The sequence below is a fragment of the Hemitrygon akajei genome, chromosome 8 (assembly GCF_048418815.1).
Source record: "Hemitrygon akajei chromosome 8, sHemAka1.3, whole genome shotgun sequence".
NCBI classification, from domain to species: Eukaryota; Metazoa; Chordata; class Chondrichthyes; order Myliobatiformes; family Dasyatidae; genus Hemitrygon; species Hemitrygon akajei.
The window spans coordinates 100436643-100458154 of record NC_133131.1 but is presented as its reverse complement, the minus strand read 5'-3'; the positions used below and the strand labels follow the sequence as shown (position 1 = coordinate 100458154).

The following is a 21512-nucleotide window of genomic DNA, read 5'->3' as shown; positions in this document are numbered from 1 at the left end:
TTCCATGGTACATTTTCATGAGTCTAGGAATATACCAAAGATTGGCAAAGCTATAATAACAAGTTGGTATAGCTTGTGTCAAATATTTCTTAGGCAACATGGAGCCAAATAGTGGGTCCTTGATCTCAGAAACTAGATACTGATACTAGTAAGATGACTGCAGGTTTGAATACTGCATTTACTTGAATAATTGTTTCTGAAACAGGATTGGGTTGACATTCCAGATCAAAACAAAGCACATCATAGTGATCTGAATGTTTGATCCAAATTGTAAACTTGAATTTTTGTTTTTAAACATAATAACATAATGTCCTTATAACTTCTTGAATCACTTACCTGAAAATCATAACAGAACTTCAGGAAAACAAGAGTGATCCACTGAAGTCAATGGGAAGACCATCAATATTCTAAGAGATAACATGGTCTGTATGGTGTCACCTGTAAATAGAGATGTTGCTGATAATGTTCAAACTGAATTACCTCTGTAGCTTTCTGAGTCTCGTACCGCTGAAGCTGACACATCAGGATTATATCTGGAATAGCCATCTGGTGTACCGATGGATCTTGTGGTTCTCTGATCCAATGTTGCCCTTGTGGGTGGGTCCTTTGAGGTTGGGCAAGGGAAAAAATGTTTGAAATGGACACAGCAAGAACTATACGTAGATAGTGTTTTAGTTAAAAACAAAGCATAATGTTTCTCCCCCGAAAGAAAGAAACCAGTTCTAGTTTATTTACCATAAATTAAGATATTCAAAGCATGTTAGGTTGATAGTAAGAATTTATTTGGAATTATCAAATATCCATGGTAATCAATACAATCAGACTAAGACATCTGAGTTCACAGAAACAAGAGAGATCCAAAATGATATTGATTTTCAAACTTCTTTATTCAATTTATTTTTCACTAAGCAAAGGCAATTTTAAAATTAATAGTGAAAACATGAAATTCTGAAGTTAAAACTTCAAAACAATTGCTTCTTTTGTTATCCAATGCTGTCTTTGAAAGATTCAGCAGGCAGTATGGCAATAGTACATCAATGGAAGAAACTCCCATTGCATTCAAAGACAACCTAGCTTTTGCACAGAAAGAGCAAGTCAGAAAGAAATACCAGGTGTGTTTGTAAAAGACCAACAGAAGGCCTGAAGACTTCTCATAATATCCTTCACTGGTGCAGGTTGAATACACTCCTGAAATATAATCTGTAAATCAGTTTCATTTTTTTGCTGAACAATATTAGATATTTGAAGTTCCATAAGAGATAAATGTATCGGCACCAATAAGATTATATTTAATGCTAACAATCTCAATGGCATTTGCTCTGGCAGTAATTCACACAAACATAAAATGTGTTCATGTGAAATCTTTCCATGCGTTCCATCTTGCTGGACAAAAAGCTTCATGAATCTTTTGGTTGTTCTGTAAAGTATTGATTCAGAGCGTCGTATCAAAAATATTCAACATTATCCACCAAAATTCTGATTGGTTTTAGACCATCATTTGAAGTTTTTGGAGTCAAAGAAACTCACAGTTAAGAAACAGACCCATAAAGGATAACTTCTGGACTTAAAGGGTCAAACATTTAAGTGAAGATAAATACAATCAGCTAAAATTCAATCAGTTGCTTTTGTAACTGATGATCTCTTTTGATTATGCAGATGTTACAAATAGGAGAGACATGGATCCTAAGCAGGTATCAAATTATAAATTATGGTTTACAGCACACAGCAGTTTCATTGAAAACCACTCCACAACGCAAGGCTGAAATGGAAGTAGCAGCAGAGGAAAGAAGTGTTTTGGTGAAATATTTGGTGCTGAGAACACCAGTAAATAATACTTAAGATTGCTTTTTTTAAAATAAAAAAAGCAGTCATGGGCATTTTGACTTTTTTAAAATTCTACTCAGGGCTACAGAAGAAACAGAAACAATATGCCACAACCATTTTCAAGCAATGCTAAACTTGGGGCTGAAAATGGATGCTAGCTTCTGGTGAACACAAAATTTTACCTCCTTTCTCCACAAAAACCTGAAGCCAAGCATTGAATTATCTTTGATACATACCTTTGGATAAACTGCAGAGTTGGAGGTTCAAGTCAGATTTCACGATTGAGCTCTAATACTCCAGTGCACCAGTACAATTATTATTATTCGTAAGAGACAGTTAAGATTACTGTTAAAGATTCCATGAACTGAAAATGTTAAATAACTAAGTGCAGGAAATATCCTGGAAATTCAGCCAAATCCTTTCCTCAAGAGAGCAAGAAAATTGAGATTGCAGAGGTTGCAGATATTGGCATCTACAGCAACAATCTTCTGGAGGAACTCCTTTGGCCAAGCAGCAACTTTCTTTTTTATTAAAAGAAAAGCTGTCCAAGTAACTGCAACACCCACACATATATTGGCATTGCATATCAAAATAACCACAAGAAATCCAACTACAAACTTCTCTAGCTTGAACAGAAATAACTACACCATAATCCTGACTCAAAAAGGGAATAAAATAGGCTGAAGTTTTCCCCTATGTGCAAAGGCAGAGAAATCACTATGGAATTAAAACCTGATAACATAAACATAATAAACTTTTATCAGGAAGCTGTATGTTTGCTGCTTGAATTGAGCAGAATACATCTTCCAATTCTAACACAGAGAAAGGAGAAAAGGAAAGCACAAATATTGACCTGATTAAATTGGATAATGTCCATAACAAGAAGAATAGAGAGAAGTAAAATTTGGAAGCAGCTTTATCTTGCTCACACAGGATTATGATCCAGAACCCATTTTCAGGAAACCATTAGAAGGATACCTGATGCCAGTATTCCAAAGCCATCGGAGCAGGGATAGAAGATGGAAGTTTATTTCAAAATCTCAGCCAAAAAAAAAACTTTACAACTGAACAGAATAGCAGCATCATTTCGAGGCAATCAGGAGGATTCTCCAAAATTCTTCAAATTTAGCTCCGAATGACATAGGTCTCGGTTTGATGGAAGGTTTTCACTTAGAAAAGTTGAACAGAGGATCAGGAACTATTGCTCATAACATTTTGTAAGATTTAACTTACATATAATCTATTCAGCAGCAACATTTTAATTGGAAAAACTAAGAGTTCTCCAAGAGAGTAGTTGATAAAGATTAAACACATTTTACTGCAACCCTAATATTAGGTTTCATTTGTCAAGACAGTGAAAAAGGACATCATCTTGATGGTTTTTGCCAAAATTACTTTTTATTAAAATAACATCTGTTCTGAAATGTATTATAGCAAATCTAATATACTGTACCTTTGTCAAATTTTATTCAGAAATGTGGGATAATAGTTATCTTGTTTACTTGCACATCTTCAGTACTTTGTCCATTGTTATGAAGACTATCAGTAATCATCAACAACAATAAGTCATTATTGTTGATAGCATGCAAATTACTCTGGAGAAGGCATTCAACTAACCAAAAATCGAATCTATTTATTCTTCTTTTGACTTTCCAGTGCCAATTTCGTTGTAGTATTTTTCCAGTTCCAGATAGTCTTGGTGCAAATAATACTTGGCTCATTAAAATCAGATTTCCGACTCTTCTGGGAAAATAGTCAGCCGATTGTGATTAGAATTGGACCAAGATAAAGTCAGCTCTGAACTCTGTACTAATATTTTTCTCCCTCTCACATATCACATTCATTCCCACCCACCTCTCAGCTAACAAACTAACTTGCTCTAACATTTCAACTTTGATGAAGGAGTTTGTAATCTGAAACAATAATCCTGTTTCTATTTCCACATATGCTAACTAACCTGCTCAACATTTCCAGAATTTTTCAGATTTTATTCTAGTGGTCTATTTACATTGTCTTACAATTTTAACATTCTTTATCCAGAAAGGTAATAGTTATTACTGATTGCTAGCTAATGAACCGATTATCCATTAAATATTAATTGTTTGTTCAAATGTTGAATTCAATGCTGTATACGTTATCAAAATATCTTTCTCAAAGGCCCATTTACTTTTAGGATAGTCTACCATAATGTAAGAATTATAAAGAGACTCACAAATGAAAGAGCATTTATTCATGTCCAAACAAGTTGTGTATGAGGGAACTACATTCACTCTACTTGAAATACTTGTGGTATTAATTTAAGTATAAAGGGAGAAAATAATTAATAAATATAAAAAAATTGGGGAAATAGAAGATATTGTTCAAGAACTCAAACGCTACATATATACACCTTCTATTAACTAAAAAGATGTTGCAGATTACTCAGATGTCCATAGTAAAAGAATAAAAAATACCAAAAACAATTCTGAATTTGAAGATGTGCCCTCTTCTACATTCTTGCTCTAGAGCCAGAGTAATAATTGTGAAAACAGAACACACAACTATACAGTGCAGCTGTAGCTCATGGATCATCCTGAAGAACAATTTCAAAATACTTACAGTTTCTTTCCTTTGATAGTAACTGATTAAGGCAGCCTTGAAAGTGTTTGTGACCTTCAGAACAAAACTGGCATCATCTTCAGTTCTTATCTTAAAATTTTGCTGCAAATAAATAGTTGTATTTTCACATCTGGAATTAAATCATCAAGCTATACAAATTGAGAAAATGCCATGGGTGATTACAAATTTCAATGTCACAATTTGCCAACATCAGCGAAGCAACTGATTTCTTAGCACCATTGTTTTTCAAATACATTCTGAGATCACACCTAGGAATCTGGCAACCAGTAAATCGTAACTAAATGGGCAAGAGAAAGTTATTTTGTGAGCATCTATATATTCTGCATGAACTATTCTCGGACTCTGTTGGCTCAGTTGGAAGTGGAAGGAATGATTCAGAGATCATAAGGAAATAAATTGGGACAGGAATTAAATCACTCAATACTGCTCTACTATTTAAAGAGAGCATGGCTGAAATGATCCTGATAAAGGGTCTTGGCCCAACATCGACTGCTTACTCTTCCATAGATGCTGCCTAGCCTGTTCAGCTCCTCCAGCATTTTGTGTGTGGGTTGATCTGATTATGTATAGCCTTCTGCTCCAGTTTCTTGCCTATTTGCCACAACCCCAATTCCCCAAAAGATTTGGATGTGTTCGAGCAAGAGATTTTCAAAGATTCATAGCACATTGGGAAGAAAAACATCCTTATTATCTTAAATGGGTGACCTTTTTTTCCTGCAACTTTGCTCCTTTAGTTTTAGATTCACACATGAAGAAACAATCTCAGAATCGATCTTTTCAAGTTCCCTCAGGATCTTTGTTTCAAGAGTTCACCCATCATTCATTGAGATCTATCCATTGTTTTAAACTCACTGATCCACTTTTTAAGGGAGGGAGGCAAAAGACAGGAAATGCGAGGCCAGTTAGCCTGACTTCAGTGGTTAGCAAGACATAGCAGTACATTATTAAGGATGAGGTTTAGAGGCACTTGGAGGCACAATATAAAATGGGCTGAAATCATCATGGTTTCCTTAAGGAGAAATCTTGCCTGACAAAATCTGTTGAGATTCTCTGAGGAAATAATAGGCAGAATTGACAAGATGCCACATGAGAGTACTAAACAAGATAATGGAGTGGAAATAAAGGGGGCCTTTTTTGAGCGGCTGATGGTGATTAGTGGTGTTCTACAGGGATTGGTGTTTGGGCCGCTACTTTTCACATTATATGTTAATTATTTTAATAATAGAAGTCATGGCTTTGAGGCGATTTGGTGGATAATTGGAGATAAACTGAAGCAGGGAGTCTGTAGAAGGACTTGTACAGAGTCCAATGGTCAAAAGAATGGCAGATATAATACAGAGTAGGGAAGTGTATGGTCATGCACTTTGGTAGAAGGAATAAAGATGTAAACTTGACTAAATGGGAAGCAAATTCAGAAATCAGAGGTGCAAAGAGACTTGAGAGTCCTAGTGCATGATTCCCTGACGGTTAACTTGCAGGTTGAACTGGTAGTAAAGTTGGTACATAAAACGTTAGCATTCATTTCAATAGGACTAGAATATAAAAGCAAGGATATACGACTGAGGCCTTATAAGGCATTGGTCAGACCACACTTGGAATATTGTGATCAGTTTTGAGCCCATTATCTAAGAAAGGATGTGCTGGCATTGGAGAGAGTTCAAAAGAATGTTTACAAAAAAGAACCCAGAAATGAAAGGTTTAATATATGAGAGATGTTTGATGGCTCTGGGACTGTGCTCGCTGGAGTTTAGAAGAATGAAGGGGAATCTCATTGAAACCCACCAATTTTGAAAGATTTAGACAGAATGAACATGGAGAGGACATTTCAAATAGTGGGACAGTCTAGGACTAAAGTGCACAGCCTCAGAATAGAAGGATGTCATTTTGGAACAGGGATGAGAAAAAATATTGTTTAGCCAAAGGGTGGTGAATCTGTGGAATTTCCTGCTGTTGTGGCCAAGTCATTGAGTAACTTAAAAGTGGAAGTTTATACAGTTACAAGAAAAGATTTGTGAACCCATTCCAATTAACTGATTTTCTGCATTAATCATGAAATGTGGTCTGATCTTAATTTAAGTCATAATAATAGACAAAGTCTGCCTAAACTAATGACACACAATAATCATACTTCTCATGTCTTTATTGAACACTTTGTTTAATCATTCAGTCCCAGGCTGGAAAAAATGTGAACTCTTGTATTTAATAACTGGTAGAACCTCCTTTTGCAGCAATAACCTCCACCAAATATTTCCTGTAGCTGCTGATCAGACTTGCACTACAGCAAGGAGAAATTTTAGACCATTTCTCCCTACAAAACTCTATCAGTTCATCAATATTTCTTGAATATTCATCAATATTTCTGTACAGCCTTCTTCAGGCCATGCCACAGCATCTCAAACGGGCTAAGGTCTGGAATCTGACGTGGCCATTCCCAACAATGATTTTTTTTTCTTTTTAAACCATTCTGTTGTATTTCGGATCATGGTTTTGTTGCATCATCCAACTTTTATTAAACTCCAGGTGACATTTCCTGTAAAATGTCTTGATAAAATTTTTTGAGTTTATTGTTCCCTCCACAATTGCAAGCAGTCCAGGCCCTGAGGCAGCAAAGTAGCCTTAAACCATGATCTCCTTCCATCATGCTTCACTGTCGAGATGAGTTTTTGTGTTGGTGTGCAATGCCCTTTCCCCTCCAAATACAGCGGTCTGCATTTCTGCCACAACAATTCAACTTAGCCTCATCTGTCAACAGAACACTGTCCCAGAAGTGTCGTGGAACATCCAGGTGGTCTTTTGCAAAATTGAGACATGCAGCAATGTTCTTTTTGGAGAGCAGTTGTTTCATCTGTGGTGTCCTTCCATGAACACCGTTCTTTTTCAGTGTTTTCCTTATAGTGGAATCATGAACTAAGCAGATGTCCTCCATCTTCAAAGAAAGGGGCTTCCCTTCCTCCGCCATCAATGCTGCCCTCAACCATATCTCTTCCATTTTGCGCATGTCTGCCCTCACCCGATCCTCTCACCATCCCACCAAGGATAGAGTTCCTCTTGTCCTCGCATACCACCCCACCAGCCTCCACGTTTAGCACATAATTCTCCCCAAATTTCAGCATCTCCAACGAGATCCCATCACCAAGCACATCTCCCCCCCCCTTCTGCTTTCCATAGGGATCTCCCCCTATGTGACTCCCTTGTCCATTCATCCCACCCCGCTGATCTCCTTCCTGGTACTTACCCTTGCAAGCAGAACAAGTGCTACACCTGCCCTACACCACCTCCCTCACTACCATTCAGGGCCCCAAAAAGTTCTTCCAGGTGAGGCAACACTTCACTTATAACTCTGTTGCGGTCATCTACTATATTGGCAGCTGCTGGTGTGGCCTCCTGTATATTGGTGAGACACAACGTTGATTGGGAGACTGCTTCACTGAGCACCTATGCTCCATCTGCCAGAAAAAGTGAGATCTCCCAAAGGCCACCCATTTTAATTCCACTTCCCATTCTGACAGTCCAGTCCAGGGCCTCCTCTAATGTTGTGATGAGGCCACACTCAGGTTGGAGGAGCAACACCTTATATTCTCTGGGTACCCTCCCACCTGATGGCATGAGCATCAATTTCTTGAACTTCCTGTAATGCCCCCCACACCCCCCCAGCCACGGCCTTCTGTCCTCTCCTGTCAGATCCCCCTTCCCCAGACCTGTATCTCTTTCACCGATCAACTTCCCAGCTCTTTACTTCACCCCGTTAACCCCCACCTCTTCTAGTTTCACCCATCACCTTGTGGTTCTTCTCCCCTACTGATTCCTCATCATTTTTTCCTCCAGTCCTAGCCTGGAATGTCAACTGTACTCTTTTCCATAGACGCTGCTTGGCCTGCTGAGTTCCTCCAGCATTTTCTTACATGAACAGAAACTTCAGCAAGTTCTAGAGATTTTTGCAGGTCATTTGCTGTTACCCTTGGGTTCTTTATCACCTCCTTATGCATTGTACATTGTACTCTTGGTTTGACCTTTCTACAATGCCCACTCCTAGGGAGAGTAGCAACAGGACTGAATTTCTTCCATTTGCAGGCATTTTCTCTTTACCGTGGACTGACGAACACTCAGATCTTTAGAAATGCTTTTATAGTCTTTTCTAGCTTCATGCACATCTCTGCAATTCTTCTTCAAAGGTTCTTTGAGAGTTGTTTTGATCAAGGCATGGTGCACATAAACAGATCTTTCTCAAGAAGAGCGGGCTTGGTCAGTAACCTGACTTTGTGTGCTCTTTTCTTTTTTATATAGCTTTTGCAGAAGGCATTACCCCAGAAGTTCACATACTTTTTTTGAACCTAGACTATGATAATTTAAATAGTGTACTCAATATTGACAAGAAGTACAGTTGTTTGTGCGTTATTAGTTTAGGTAGATTGCGGTTGTCTATGATTGTGACTTAGATGAAGATCTGACCTCATTTTATCAGAAAGTAACGCAGAAAACCAGGTAACTGCAAAGGGTTCACGAACTTTTTCTTGCAACTGTAGTTTCTTGATTAGTGAGGTCATTAAAGGTGTAGCAACATTCAGTATTCTCCTTCCATATAAACAATATTGATGTTCTATTTTCCTATACAAGTACTTAACCTCACAATTCCCCACAAATATATACCATCTAATAAATTTTTCTAAAGCATATCCTATTTAATTCCATTTGCTTGCTTTCTTGTCTATTTTTGTATTGTTAGCAAATCTGGCTATATAACCTTGCATCTTAAAATGATTGAAGCCCAGAATTGATTCCTGTGGCAGCACACCAGCCAAAACAGAGTAAACATTATTCTGCCAGTGATACATTATTCTGATATTCCATTTCTGCTGTTCAGGAAAGTAAAATCTCAACAGTACTTGCAGCACAGATTATTTTAAAACAATGAAAAATCCACTATTTACCACTAGGTGGTACACTGCACTTGAATTTCAAAATGCAGAAATCACTATCCTATAAATAGCAAGACTTCTAACACAGAGGGATAGCACTGTATATTAGGAAGACAGAACCACAAAGTTGAGATATGGACCAATTATAGTTAACAAAGGACTTGAGGGATTGATTGCCAAGGATGAATAAATATTACTAAGAAAACTAAATTTGTGTTACTTTGCAAATACAGGTGTCCCCTGCTTTACGCCACTTCGCTTTTACAAAAGACCTACATCAGTAACCTGTTTTCGCATTACAAAGAGGATTTTCGCTTCTACGAAAATTTTTCCCATATAAAGTAATAGTTCTTCGCTTCACGCCATTTTGGCTTAAGAAAGGTTTCATAGGAATAGTCTACCTTTGTAAGGGGGGGGGGGGGGGACACACCTGTAAGCAAATTTTCTACCTCCAATCAAGTAACAAATTCTCATATACTTTGGATTCTTCACAGATTAAGCCGAGTTCCTTTTTATATCACTTTGTTGTTGACAGTAGCAAAATGAATTTAGACTCACCAAATAGTCATACAATTTCTTTCTCTTAAGATCAAGATCACCCACATCTGAAAAATTTGGTGGTTGGGAAAAATCATCCTATAAAATAGAAGAAAATTCAAGATTAAATTTTGTTCACAAAAATACAGTGCCTAAAAAAAAGTGCTCACCACCCCCCACCCCGGAAGTTTTCATATTTTATTGTTTTACAACATTGAATCACAGTGGATTTAATTTGACCTTTTTTTAACACTAATCAACAGAAAAACTCTTATGTCAGAGGGAAAACAGATTGAATCTTTTGTCCATGGCAGTTATTTCAAAGCTAAAAAATGTACATGAAATAAGACACCTTGATATAGATTGTAGATTCTTACAATAAGAAAATGTTACAGTTCCAAACATAATTTAAAAAAAAATCAGACATTTCCAGCATTAATTTTAGGTTACAATAGCTAATGTAGAATACTAAGATGAAGTAGTAGAATGAACCAAGAAATTGCAGAAAGAATCAAGTAACACAAGCATCATTAAAACGATCAGAGAAGAGTAAAGCAGATCACAGCAAGCTGATAGAAGACATATTTCTAAAAAAATGCAATGCATGCCCAGTAGGATTGGAGAGCAGCAGTAACAAATTGTCACATGTTCACTGAAGGCCTTGATCAGACTGATTAGAATGCTAACAATATTTCTGAGTACAGTATATATACAGAGAAGGAAAGAAGAGAAAGGATGAATTGTAACAGTAATCAAAAATAATGTTAAAGAAAAGAACAATGTGCTTCAAGGGCAAATTGCATTGGTTTAAGATAAATAGCAAAAATAGTGACCAAAGGCACGAAACACAAGCCCTGATCTGTCAACATATAACAACCACCAATGTCACATCAGGCTATACTTCCAGATCGTTGAACAACTGAACACAAATTCATTTGTGCAATGTTAACAGGTTATTTCATGAAAAATACATTAGAAAATCTATAATCAGGTTTCAGAAAATTGTAAAGACAATAGAGCAAGAATGGCGAGATCTTACAAAGCCCTTGTTTTGTGGTCACAACACTAACCCTTGCATAACTCCAGTAGTCACAGCAGCCATCCTGAAAAGGACCACTTTATCCCTATTCTATGACTTCTGCCAGCTAGTCGTAATCACTTCACTGTTTTAGTAATCACCGATTGATCGGAAAAATGACACATTTCATTGTACTTTTCAATGTTCATGCGACAAATAAAGCTGATCTTTTTAAATCTTATTTTTGTTCATACTGATACCTTGCCTTTACCCTTTAGGGTGATTTATCAAGAATGAGTTAGCGCCTTTCCAATTAAGATCAAAAGCACAAAAACTAGCAGGTTAATAAACAATCAGATGGGGTGTTTGGAATAAACAACCAGAGAGGTCTGAAAATTTGTGACTTGCAATAGATGCTATCAGGGAATAGAAACAGTTAAGCATAAGAGGGAGAAATGAATAGAGGATTAAGCTGATTTGTTAGACAAGGATGAAAGGAGGCCAAGGCTGGTAATAGACCAAATGGGCCAAATAACCTACTTCAAGTCTAGGTATTTTAAGCATGGGATGACTCTTCTTGGAGTAAAAAGGTTAAAAAGGAGCCAAGAGTTTTTCCAAATAATATAATCTGCTTTCATTGTAGCAGCATGAGTAAGCAGAGACCACCAGATTCAAGGTATAGAACAATATACAAAATAAACAAGGTGTAATTTGGAAAACATAATTTGGAAACGTAATTTGGAAAACACATGGTTGTGATGCAGAATACATTCACTGAACACATAATGCATGCAGATTCAACAGTAACTGCCAGAAAAGAACTGGATATACACAGAAAAAATAATTGCAGGAATAAGCATAAGGACAATGGGCAATATTCTGTGATGAATGAACAAGGTTAAATAATTTACAGAAGTTCTGAAAAAGCAACAACTATTAGATCTGCTTATACTGTGATATACCTTCTGCTCCATCCAGTAGTCCGGTTTCCTGTAAACAGAAAAAAATAAGGTTTTGAGAATCCTTCATATTACATGGATTTGAGCATAAAATATATCAAATTTGAAAATCATTTTGATGCATAAATGGATGTAAACTATCTAAACTTTGATGATATAACTAGATGAAAATTGTTCTTGTAACACACATTGAATGTTGATTGCATATTAAATGAGCCATTTTCTAAAAGCAACTGCATTGCTTTTCTTCTGAACAATTTGTTTTGAACTAAATTCATTCAACTTACCATCAGCACTTCCTTAACAGTACTTGCCTGAAATCATGCCCAGTTCATACAACTTTACTAGTCATATATCAGCTGAAGATGTTAATCAAATTGAGAACACGAACTCTGGTACAGGTTACAAATACCAGATTTTGAATATTTGCTTACAGCTCGTACACATGACATTAATTAAACATGTACTCTAATTTACAAGGTTCTAGTTCCATGGGTAGGGAGAACAAGGATTTAGACTAGATTTAAAGAGAGTTAAAGGGGGTTCACTGTAAAGAGAGTGAACCCTTGCAAGGCCAAAGGTCCTGATGGAGTACCTGGTATGGCTCTGAAAACCTGTGCCCACCAACTAGCGCGAGTATTCAAGGACATTTTCAACCTCTCACTGCTATGGGCAGAAGTTTCCACTTGCTTTAAAAAGGCAACAATTATACCAGTTCCAAAGAAGAATAATGTGGGCTGCCTTAATGACTATTGCCCGGCAGCAACCACATTGACAGTGATAAAATGATTTGAGAGGTTGGTCATGACTAGACTGAACTCCTGCCTCAACAAGGACCTGGACCCATTGCAATTTGCCTATCGTCACAATAGGTCAATGGCAGACGCAATCTCCGTGGCTCTTCACACGGCTTTAGACCACCTAGACAACACAAACACCTACGTCAAGATGCTGTTCATTGATTATAGCTCAGCATTTAATACCATCATTCCCACAATCTTGATTGAGAAGTTGCAGAACCTGGGTAATTGGATCCTCAACTTCCTAACCAGCAGACCAGTCTGTGTGAATTGGTGATAACACATCCTCTTCACTGATGATCAACACTGGTCCACCTCAGGGGTCTGTGCTTAGCCCACTGCTCTACCCTCTGTATACACATGACTGTGTGGGTAGGCATAGCTCAAACACCATCTACAAATTTGCTGACAATACAACCATTGTTGGTAGAATCTCAGGTGGTGACGAGAGGGCGTACAGGAGTGAGATATGCCAACTAGTGGAATGGTGCCGCAGCAACAACCTGGCACTCAACGTCAGTAAGAGCTGATTGTGGACTTCAGGAAGGGTAAGACGAAGGAACACATACCAATCCTCATAGAGGGATCAGAAGTGGAGAGAGTGAGCAGCTTAAAGTTCCTGGGAGTCAAGATCTCTGAGGATCTAAGCTGGTCTCAACATATTGATGTAGTCATAAAGAAGGCAAGACAGTGGCTATACTTTATTAGGAGTTTGAAACGATTTGGCATGTCAACAAATACGCCCAAAAACTTCTATAGTGGTACCGTGGAGAGCATTCTGACGGGCTGCATCAATGCCTGGTATGGAGGGGCTACTGCACAGGACCGAAAAAAACTGCAGAAGGTTGTAAATCTAGTCAGCTCCATCTTGGGCACTAGCCTACAAAGTACCCAGGACATTTTTCGGGAGCAGTGTCTCAGAAAGGCAATGTTCATTATTAAAAACCTCCAGCACCCAGGACATGCACTTTTCTCACTGTTACCATCAGGTAGGAGATACAAAAACCTGAAGGCACACACTCAGTGATTCAGCAACAACTTCTTCCCCTCTGCCATCCGATTCCTAAATGGACTTTGAAGCTTTGGACACTACCTCACTTTTTAAATATACAGTATTTCTGTTTTTGCACATTTTTAAAATAATCTATTGATATACGTAATTGCTTTACTTGTTTATTTATTGTGTTTTATTTTATTTATTATTTTTTCTCTCTCTCTGCTAGATTACGTACTGCATTGAACTGCTGCTGCTAAGTTAACAAATTTCACATCACACGCTGGTGACAATAAACCTGATTCTGATTTAGCAACATATAAGGTGATAAAAGCTTGTGGGGAGTTTGGGAGGCGCGGGGTCAGAGCAGTCGAATTAAATAACTACAGTGCATTTTATAAATGATACTGTAGTGAATCAATGTTTAGGGTGGTGGAGAAGGTACCGATCAAATGAGCCACTCTGTTCTGTGCGATGCAAGCTTCTTGAATGTTGATAGGTTGCATTCATTCAATAAGTGGAACACATTCCAACACACCCCTGATACGTGCCTTGAAGATAATAGAAAAAAAATTGGGGTGTCAGGAGTGATTCACTTGCTGTAATGTATCCAGCCTATGACTTGCCCCTATAGCAGCACTATTTACATGTCTAATTGAGTTTCTAACCCATTGCTTGTAGGATCACTTTGCTCTGTTTGCTACATGCTATTTAACATTACAGGTACTCCCATGTTATTAGCATCACCTGATTTTAAGGTATACCCAGATTTTCTATTGGTAATCATCTAACCCTCAATGAACCAGGGTTGATTTGCATTTATAGTAATAGTCAAAGATATGCTAGATCATGAGATTACAAATTTCTACTGTTGTTGGTGTCTCAAAATACATCACGGATCCCAGTTTGAGCTGTCAGATCTGTTCCCAGTTCAGTCCATTTGGCGTGATTCAGTGGGAATCCATCTCCATAAGAGCTATATCGTGGTCATGTCTGCCAGTGTTATTATGGACACATGTATTTGCTACAGACAGTCAGGCATTAATTAAATCAAGTAGCTTTAAATCCTAGCGCTGGCTTACTCACTGTCTGCCACAAAACGAATCTGGTAAATACATAGATTTAGGAACGGCATTATCTTCCCCCTCACCACCATTAGATCGCTGAACAACCAATGAACACTACCTCATATTTTTGCTCCCCTTTTGCACTACTTATTTTATATATCATATATAAATTTATTGTATTTTGTATGCATTACATACTTATTTTATATATCATATATAAATTTATTGTATTTTGTATGTATTACACTGTACTGCTGCCACAAAACAACAAATTTCACAACTTGCACGACAGCACCAGTTCTGACAATGGTAGTGCTACTAACCAACTTCTAGTAATGGACAAGTCTTCAGTTCAGAGAGCCTTTGGATATACAGTTCAACAGAAGAATACCAGCCAGAAGAGGACAGCTTCCTTGTTTATGTTTGGACATGCATCAAGAAACTTCATGGATCTAGAGATGACATTGAGGAATTCTAGGGTACTCCATTTACCTCTGTACCACAGCTGTCCTCCCCCTAGTGAGTCCATCGTGCCGAGCTTGGTACATTACCAGTTTGACTCTTCGAGGACAATCATATCAAGATAAAAATCCTGATTAAGACATTGACATGTTTGTGAGGAAGACTTTGCAGACTCAACTTGGCTGAGAGCTACTTTGTCACAAGTTTAATACCTAGGTCAACAACTGGTGGCCATTCCACTTCTCTTCACTCTCCTTTTCAATTAAGTTATATTGAAACAGCTTCCAGAAAGCATGGCAAGATTTTTTTTCAATATTTTGTAAGCAGGAATATACAAACTGATTGTAATTAGGAAATGCACTGCTTGTATGTCTTAAAATGCCCCACTCCTAGGTACAAATCAGTAAATCAAAGTCTGATGATTTCAGGATAGAGCTGTTTAAAAGCCTCTTTAATATACCAATATCTCTTAATTTGTAAAGGAACCTCAGATAAACTCTCCTATAACAATTGCAACACTTAACCATTAATATTTAACGATTTCTAATTCAGCTCCCTTTGTTTTAAATACAAATCTAATCCTGGAATTTATTTTCCATTGAAACCAGGCCCATGAACCCCAATCATTCCTCACAAATTCCTGAGACATGGTCAGCAGGAGACGCTCATGGAGTGAGCACTGTTTCAGATTCGCTCCATAACCCTTACTTTTTTTAACCTATGATCACCCTTATTTAACTTATTTTTACCTACACCAAAAGATTCTTGCTACTTTTTTGGACTTATCTTTAAGAGTTTATTGTGAATTTTTGAAGAAATGGCTCTTAGATCTAAAGGGCAAGAAACTGGGAAAAATCCTAACGGAAACGGAAAAAAGCAGATTGATCCTAAACGTACTGAATCGACTTATGAAATGTTATTGGAGGTCTTAAATGAAAAATTTGAAGAACAACGACAAATTTTTAAACAAGATATAAAGGCCTTTCAGGATTATATGGATAAGACGGATTCAGTAGTTAACCAGCAGCAAGTTCTAATCGCAACTCTGCAAGAAGACGCTCGGAAGCGAGATTTGATAATTAAAAAACTAGAGCAGAACTTACTTTCGGCGATTAAACAAGTGGAAACACTTAAAGCCAAGAGTGTCGACTTTGAGAATCGGTCCAGAAGACAGAACCTACGCATACTTGGTCTCCCGGAAGGTATTGAACAAGGGGACCCCTCGAAGTACTTTGCTCAACTTTTAAAGGATGCGTTCCCTTCTGTATTTCCAGACAGTCCTCCGTTACTCGATCACGCTCACAGAATTATGCGTCGATCACCAAGTGCTTCAGCTAAACCACCGGTTGTAATTGTCTGATTTCACTATGTGCATGTTAAACAGCAACTTATTCGTGTGGCTCGGCGTGTAGGGATGGTCAAATTCCAAGAAGTCAATTTTCGATTAGTGGAGGATTTTAGTCCAGAAGTAATGAAGGCAAGGCTTCTTTTTAAACCTCTGATGTCTGAATGTTATAAGAAAAATCTAAAACCTGCGCTCTTATACCCTGCGAAGCTCAGAATATCGCCTCCGAATGCTCCACGGCAGGTCTTTTTTTCTACATCTGAAGCGAGAAGATTTCTGAATGAGAACTTCCCTACTGCTATGGATTCTCATTCCTAATAAATGAGTGATTTTGATCGTGCAAGATGGTTTTTATTTCCAAAACCAGATTTTGTTTTTGGCTATTGGTGTAGGTTTACTTTATATTTTATACTCTAGTTAAAGTTTTTTTTTGACTTACTAATCTTGTTATTTTACTTACTTCAACCACTGTACTTTATCTTTGGTTATTATTATTAATCCTTTGAAGGTGAATTTTTTTTACTAAGATGGCGGTTTCTTCTCTAAAATATTTTTGGTTTTTTTTTGATTTCGCCATTTTTTTGATCTCTCGTCTTCTTCCTATAATGCATCTCTTATCACAGTTTAAATTTTTTTTGGTGTTTGGGTTTTTAACCCGATTTATAAGTTACTAGTGATTATATTCTTTTTGGTTTTTTTACGATTAATTATATTAAGAAGTTTGGTTTTAGTATAGTGATTATTATTTCTTTAGAGTTTGGGTGGATCTTTTTTTTATCCTTTATATACGGAGTTGTCTTCTGCTGATATGGGGGTAGAGTTAGTTTCATTTTTCCTTTTTCCCAGCCTATTCCTGGCTGGGATGGTCTTTTTTCTTCTTGGGTGGGGGGTGGGAGGTCTTTTTCTAAATCTTATGGTTCTTATACTAGTTTTTTAAAGTTTTTTCATTTGGGCTGATTTTAAACTACAAAAATGTCCGCTATGTTGTCACTTCCGGGTCCGCCCCTTATTTTTGTTCCTCTTCCGGGTGCATGAGTTCATAATTTGGCTAACCCTTTATATACCAAAGGGTTGATTTCAGAAATATGGCTCAGACTATTAATTTTGTCTCTTGGAATACTAATGGCTTAAACCATCCGATTAAACGGAAAAAGATTTTCAAAGTATTCCAAAGACTTACTGCTCATATTATTTTTGTACAAGAAACTCATGTGAGGAAAGAGGACAATTATCACTTTTGTAGGTTTTGGTGGGGTCAACAGTATCATTCGAATTTGAATGTCAAAGTAAAGGGAGTTTCAATTTTTATTGACTCCTCTATTGCATTTGTCCAACATAATATCTTTTCGGATCCGAATGGTAGATTTTTGTTAATTACTGGCTTACTTTTTAGCAAAAAGGTTGCTATGGTTAATGTTTATGCTCCAAATGTGGATTGTCCCGATTTTTTTAAGTCCTTATTTACTTCTTTACCTAATCTAAATGAATATAAATTAATAATGGGTGGTGACTTTAATTGTTGTTTAAATCCTTTGATGGACAAATCTACATCTACTCAGACTTTACCTAGTAAGTCGGCCACTTGTATTAGCTCTTTTTTGACTGATAATGGAATTTTTGATATTTGGAGATTTCGGCATTCTAAGGACAAAGAGTTTTCATTTTTCTCACATGTTTATCATTCCTACTCGAGAATTGATTATTTTTTTATTGACTCTTGTTTTATTCCATTGGTAATTGGTTGTAATTATGATATTATAGCCATCTCTGACCATGCTCCATTAAAACTTTCTATTAAATTTACGGATACAACTTCTAGTGCTAGACAATGGCAATTTGATTCTACCTTATTGCAAGATCCGGATTTTATTAAATTTATGAAGGAACAGATCGATTTCTTCTTTTCAACTAATTCCACGGATGATATTTCTTGCGGAACACTTTGGGACACTTTTAAAGCATATATACGTGGACAGATTATCTCCTATTCTGTTGGTCTGAGAAAACGCATTAAGATGGAAACTCTTTTATTGGTTGATAAAATTAAAGAGATTGACAAGAAATATTCGATTACTCCTAGCAAGGAGCTTTACAAACAAAGGGTTGAACTTCAAACGGAACATAGTTTATTACTTACATCTTCGATTAAAAATCAATTAATGAAAACCAGATCTGATTTTTATATACATAGTGATAAATCGGGTAAACTGTTAGCTAGTCAATTGAAGAATGCTTTGGTTAAACGTCAAATTACTAAGATCCGTCAGCAGAATGGGGATCTGACAGTTAAGCATGATGAGATAAATAAATCATTTCAAGATTTTTATACCTCCCTGTATCATTCCGAATTCCCTAATGATCGTAATACCATGTGTGATTTTCTTGGGAAATTGAATTTTCCAAAATTATCATCAGATGATCTTTCAATATTAGAAACTCCTATTACGGATGCAGAAATTAAAGGGGTTATTTCCTCTATGAATTCTGGGAAAGCACCAGGTCCAGATGGGTATACAGTAGAATTTTTAAAATGTTTTTCCACTACTCTTTCTCCTTGGTTATGCAGGGTTTTTGAAGAAGCAATTAGATTGGGCAATCTGCCACAATCTTTTTATAGAGCTTCCATTTCTTTAATACTGAAGAAAGATAAAGACCCTACTGACTTTGCATCCTATAGACCAATATCTTTATTGAATGTAGATTCCAAGATCTTTTCCAAGTTACTGGCATCCAGGCTGGAGAAGTATTACCCCAAATTATTTCAGAAGATCAAACCGGTTTTATTAAAAATCGCTATTCTTTTTTCAATGTTAGGAGATTATTGAATATTGTTTATACTCCTTCACATAGCACTTCAGAATGTGTTATTTCATTAGATGCAGAGAAAGCATTTGATAGAGTTGAATGGCCATACTTATTTACTGTGCTTGAGAAGTTTAATTTTAGTCCGACATTCATTTCCTGGATTAAACTGATATATCATACTCCAGTAGCCTCGGTGCTTACTAACAATCTAAGATCTCCCTTTTTTCGTTTATTTCGGGGTACTAGACAAGGCTGTCCTCTTAGTCCATTATTATTTGATATTGCTTTAGAACCCTTGGCAATCGCTATCAGAGAATCACAGAACATTTTTGGCATTAATCGTGGGACAGATATACATAAGTTATCATTATATGCAGATGATTTATTATTATTTATTTCTGGTCCTGAGAAATCCATTCCTGCAGTTTTATCATTGTTGGTTCAATTCAGTGATTTTTCCAGGTATAAATTAAATCTTAATAAGAGTGAATTGTTTCCTTTAAATAGACAGGTTCTAATTTATGGAAATTTACCTTTTAAATTAGTTAATGACTCTTTTATTTACTTAGGGATTAAAATCACAAAAAACTATAAAGACTTATTTAAGGTTAATTTTTTACCCTTAATTGATCAAATTAAATGTTCGTTTACTAAATGGTCGCCACTATCTTTATCTCTGATAGGTCAGATTAATGCTATTAAGATGGTTATTTTACCTAAGTTTTTATATATATTTCAAGCGGTACCAATTTTTATTCTGAAATCTTTTTTTGCTAATGTTGATTCAAAAATTTCCTCATATATATGGCAGAATAAAAATCATAGGTTATGTAAAATATATTTACAGAAGGCAAAGAAGGAAGGTGGATTGGCATTGCCTAATTTTAGATTTTATTATTGGGCAGTTAATATCCGATATTTGATATGTTGGTTAAAGGATTGGGATATATCTTTTAGCCCTCATTGGGTGAACTTAAATCTGTACAAGGATTTGCATTGGGTACTATTTTAGGGACTTCTCTTCCCTTTGCTCTTTCTAAATTGCCGAAACGAATTGACAACCCGATAGTTAAACATACTTTACGTATATGGTTTCAATTTTGGAAATTTTTTGGGTTGACTCAGTTTGTTTTAAATATTCCTATTGTATCCAATTGCTTTTTTTATCCTTCTATTATAGACCAAGCTTATTCAGCTTGGAAGACTAAAGGATTATTACGATTTTCCAATTTATTTTTGGATAGTTGTTTTATGTCTTTTGAGCAATTATCTAATAAATATAATTTGCCTAGATTTCATTTTTTAAGATATTTACAGATTAGGAATTTCTTAAATACTGTACTTCCTACTTTTCCAAATTTTGTGTCTTCAGGTATTTTGGAGAATTTGTTTGAACTAAATCCTTTTCAGAAAGGGCTAATATCAAAACTTTACAATATAATTATGAAGATACATTCAGAGCCCTTTTATAAGACTAAAAATGATTGGGAAAGAGCACTTAACCTTATTATCCCTATTGAGAATTGGGATAAAATTCTTCAATTAGTTAATACATCATCTATATGTGCTAAACATTCATTAATACAGTTTAAAGTTGTGCACAGGGCTCATATGTCCAAGGATAAATTGGCTCGTTTTTATTCCTATATAAATCCTATTTGTGACAGAAGTCATTCTGAGATAGCGTCTTTAACTCATATGTTTTGGTCGTGTCCACTTTTGAAAAAATATTGGAAAGATATTTTTGATATTATTTCTGCGGTATTTAACATTGATTTACAACCTCATCCTATTACTGCAATTTTTAGTTTACCAATGATGGATTCACTCCATTTATCCTCTTCCGCTTGTCGAATGATTGCATTTCTTACATTAATGGCGAGAAGATCTATTTTGTTGAATTGGAAAGAAATTAATCCTCCTACTGTATTTCATTGGTTTTCTCAAACTATGTTATGTTTAAATTTAGAAAAAATTAGAAGTGTTGTATTTGATACTTCTATTAAATTTGAAAAGATATGGAGACCATTTATTGAATATTTTCATATGATGTAATATGACCCTGTTCTAAGCCTATTTGTTTTTCCAGTTTTGATTGTATATATGTTGAGAGGATCGGAGTTGACGACACTGATGATTTTCTATTGTTGTGAGATATTATAAACA

At 36.2% G+C, this 21512-nt stretch overlaps 1 protein-coding gene across 2 annotated transcripts in view; it reads right to left on the bottom strand.

Annotated features, from left to right (window-relative positions):
• The window catches only part of LOC140732105 (uncharacterized), an 81822-nt gene that overhangs the window by 6690 nt on the left and 53620 nt on the right, over positions 1 to 21512 (bottom strand). Inside the window, exons 7-10 of one of the 2 annotated variants that reach the window (XM_073054264.1) lie at positions 11877 to 11904; positions 9918 to 9995; positions 4423 to 4524; positions 481 to 604 (exon numbers count right to left, since the gene is read on the bottom strand). In XM_073054264.1, the coding sequence (XP_072910365.1) occupies positions 481 to 604; positions 4423 to 4524; positions 9918 to 9995; positions 11877 to 11904 (332 nt within the window). The remainder of the gene's footprint in view (positions 1 to 480; positions 605 to 4422; positions 4525 to 9917; positions 9996 to 11876; positions 11905 to 21512) is intronic. The other variant, XM_073054265.1, reaches the window with a different exon arrangement.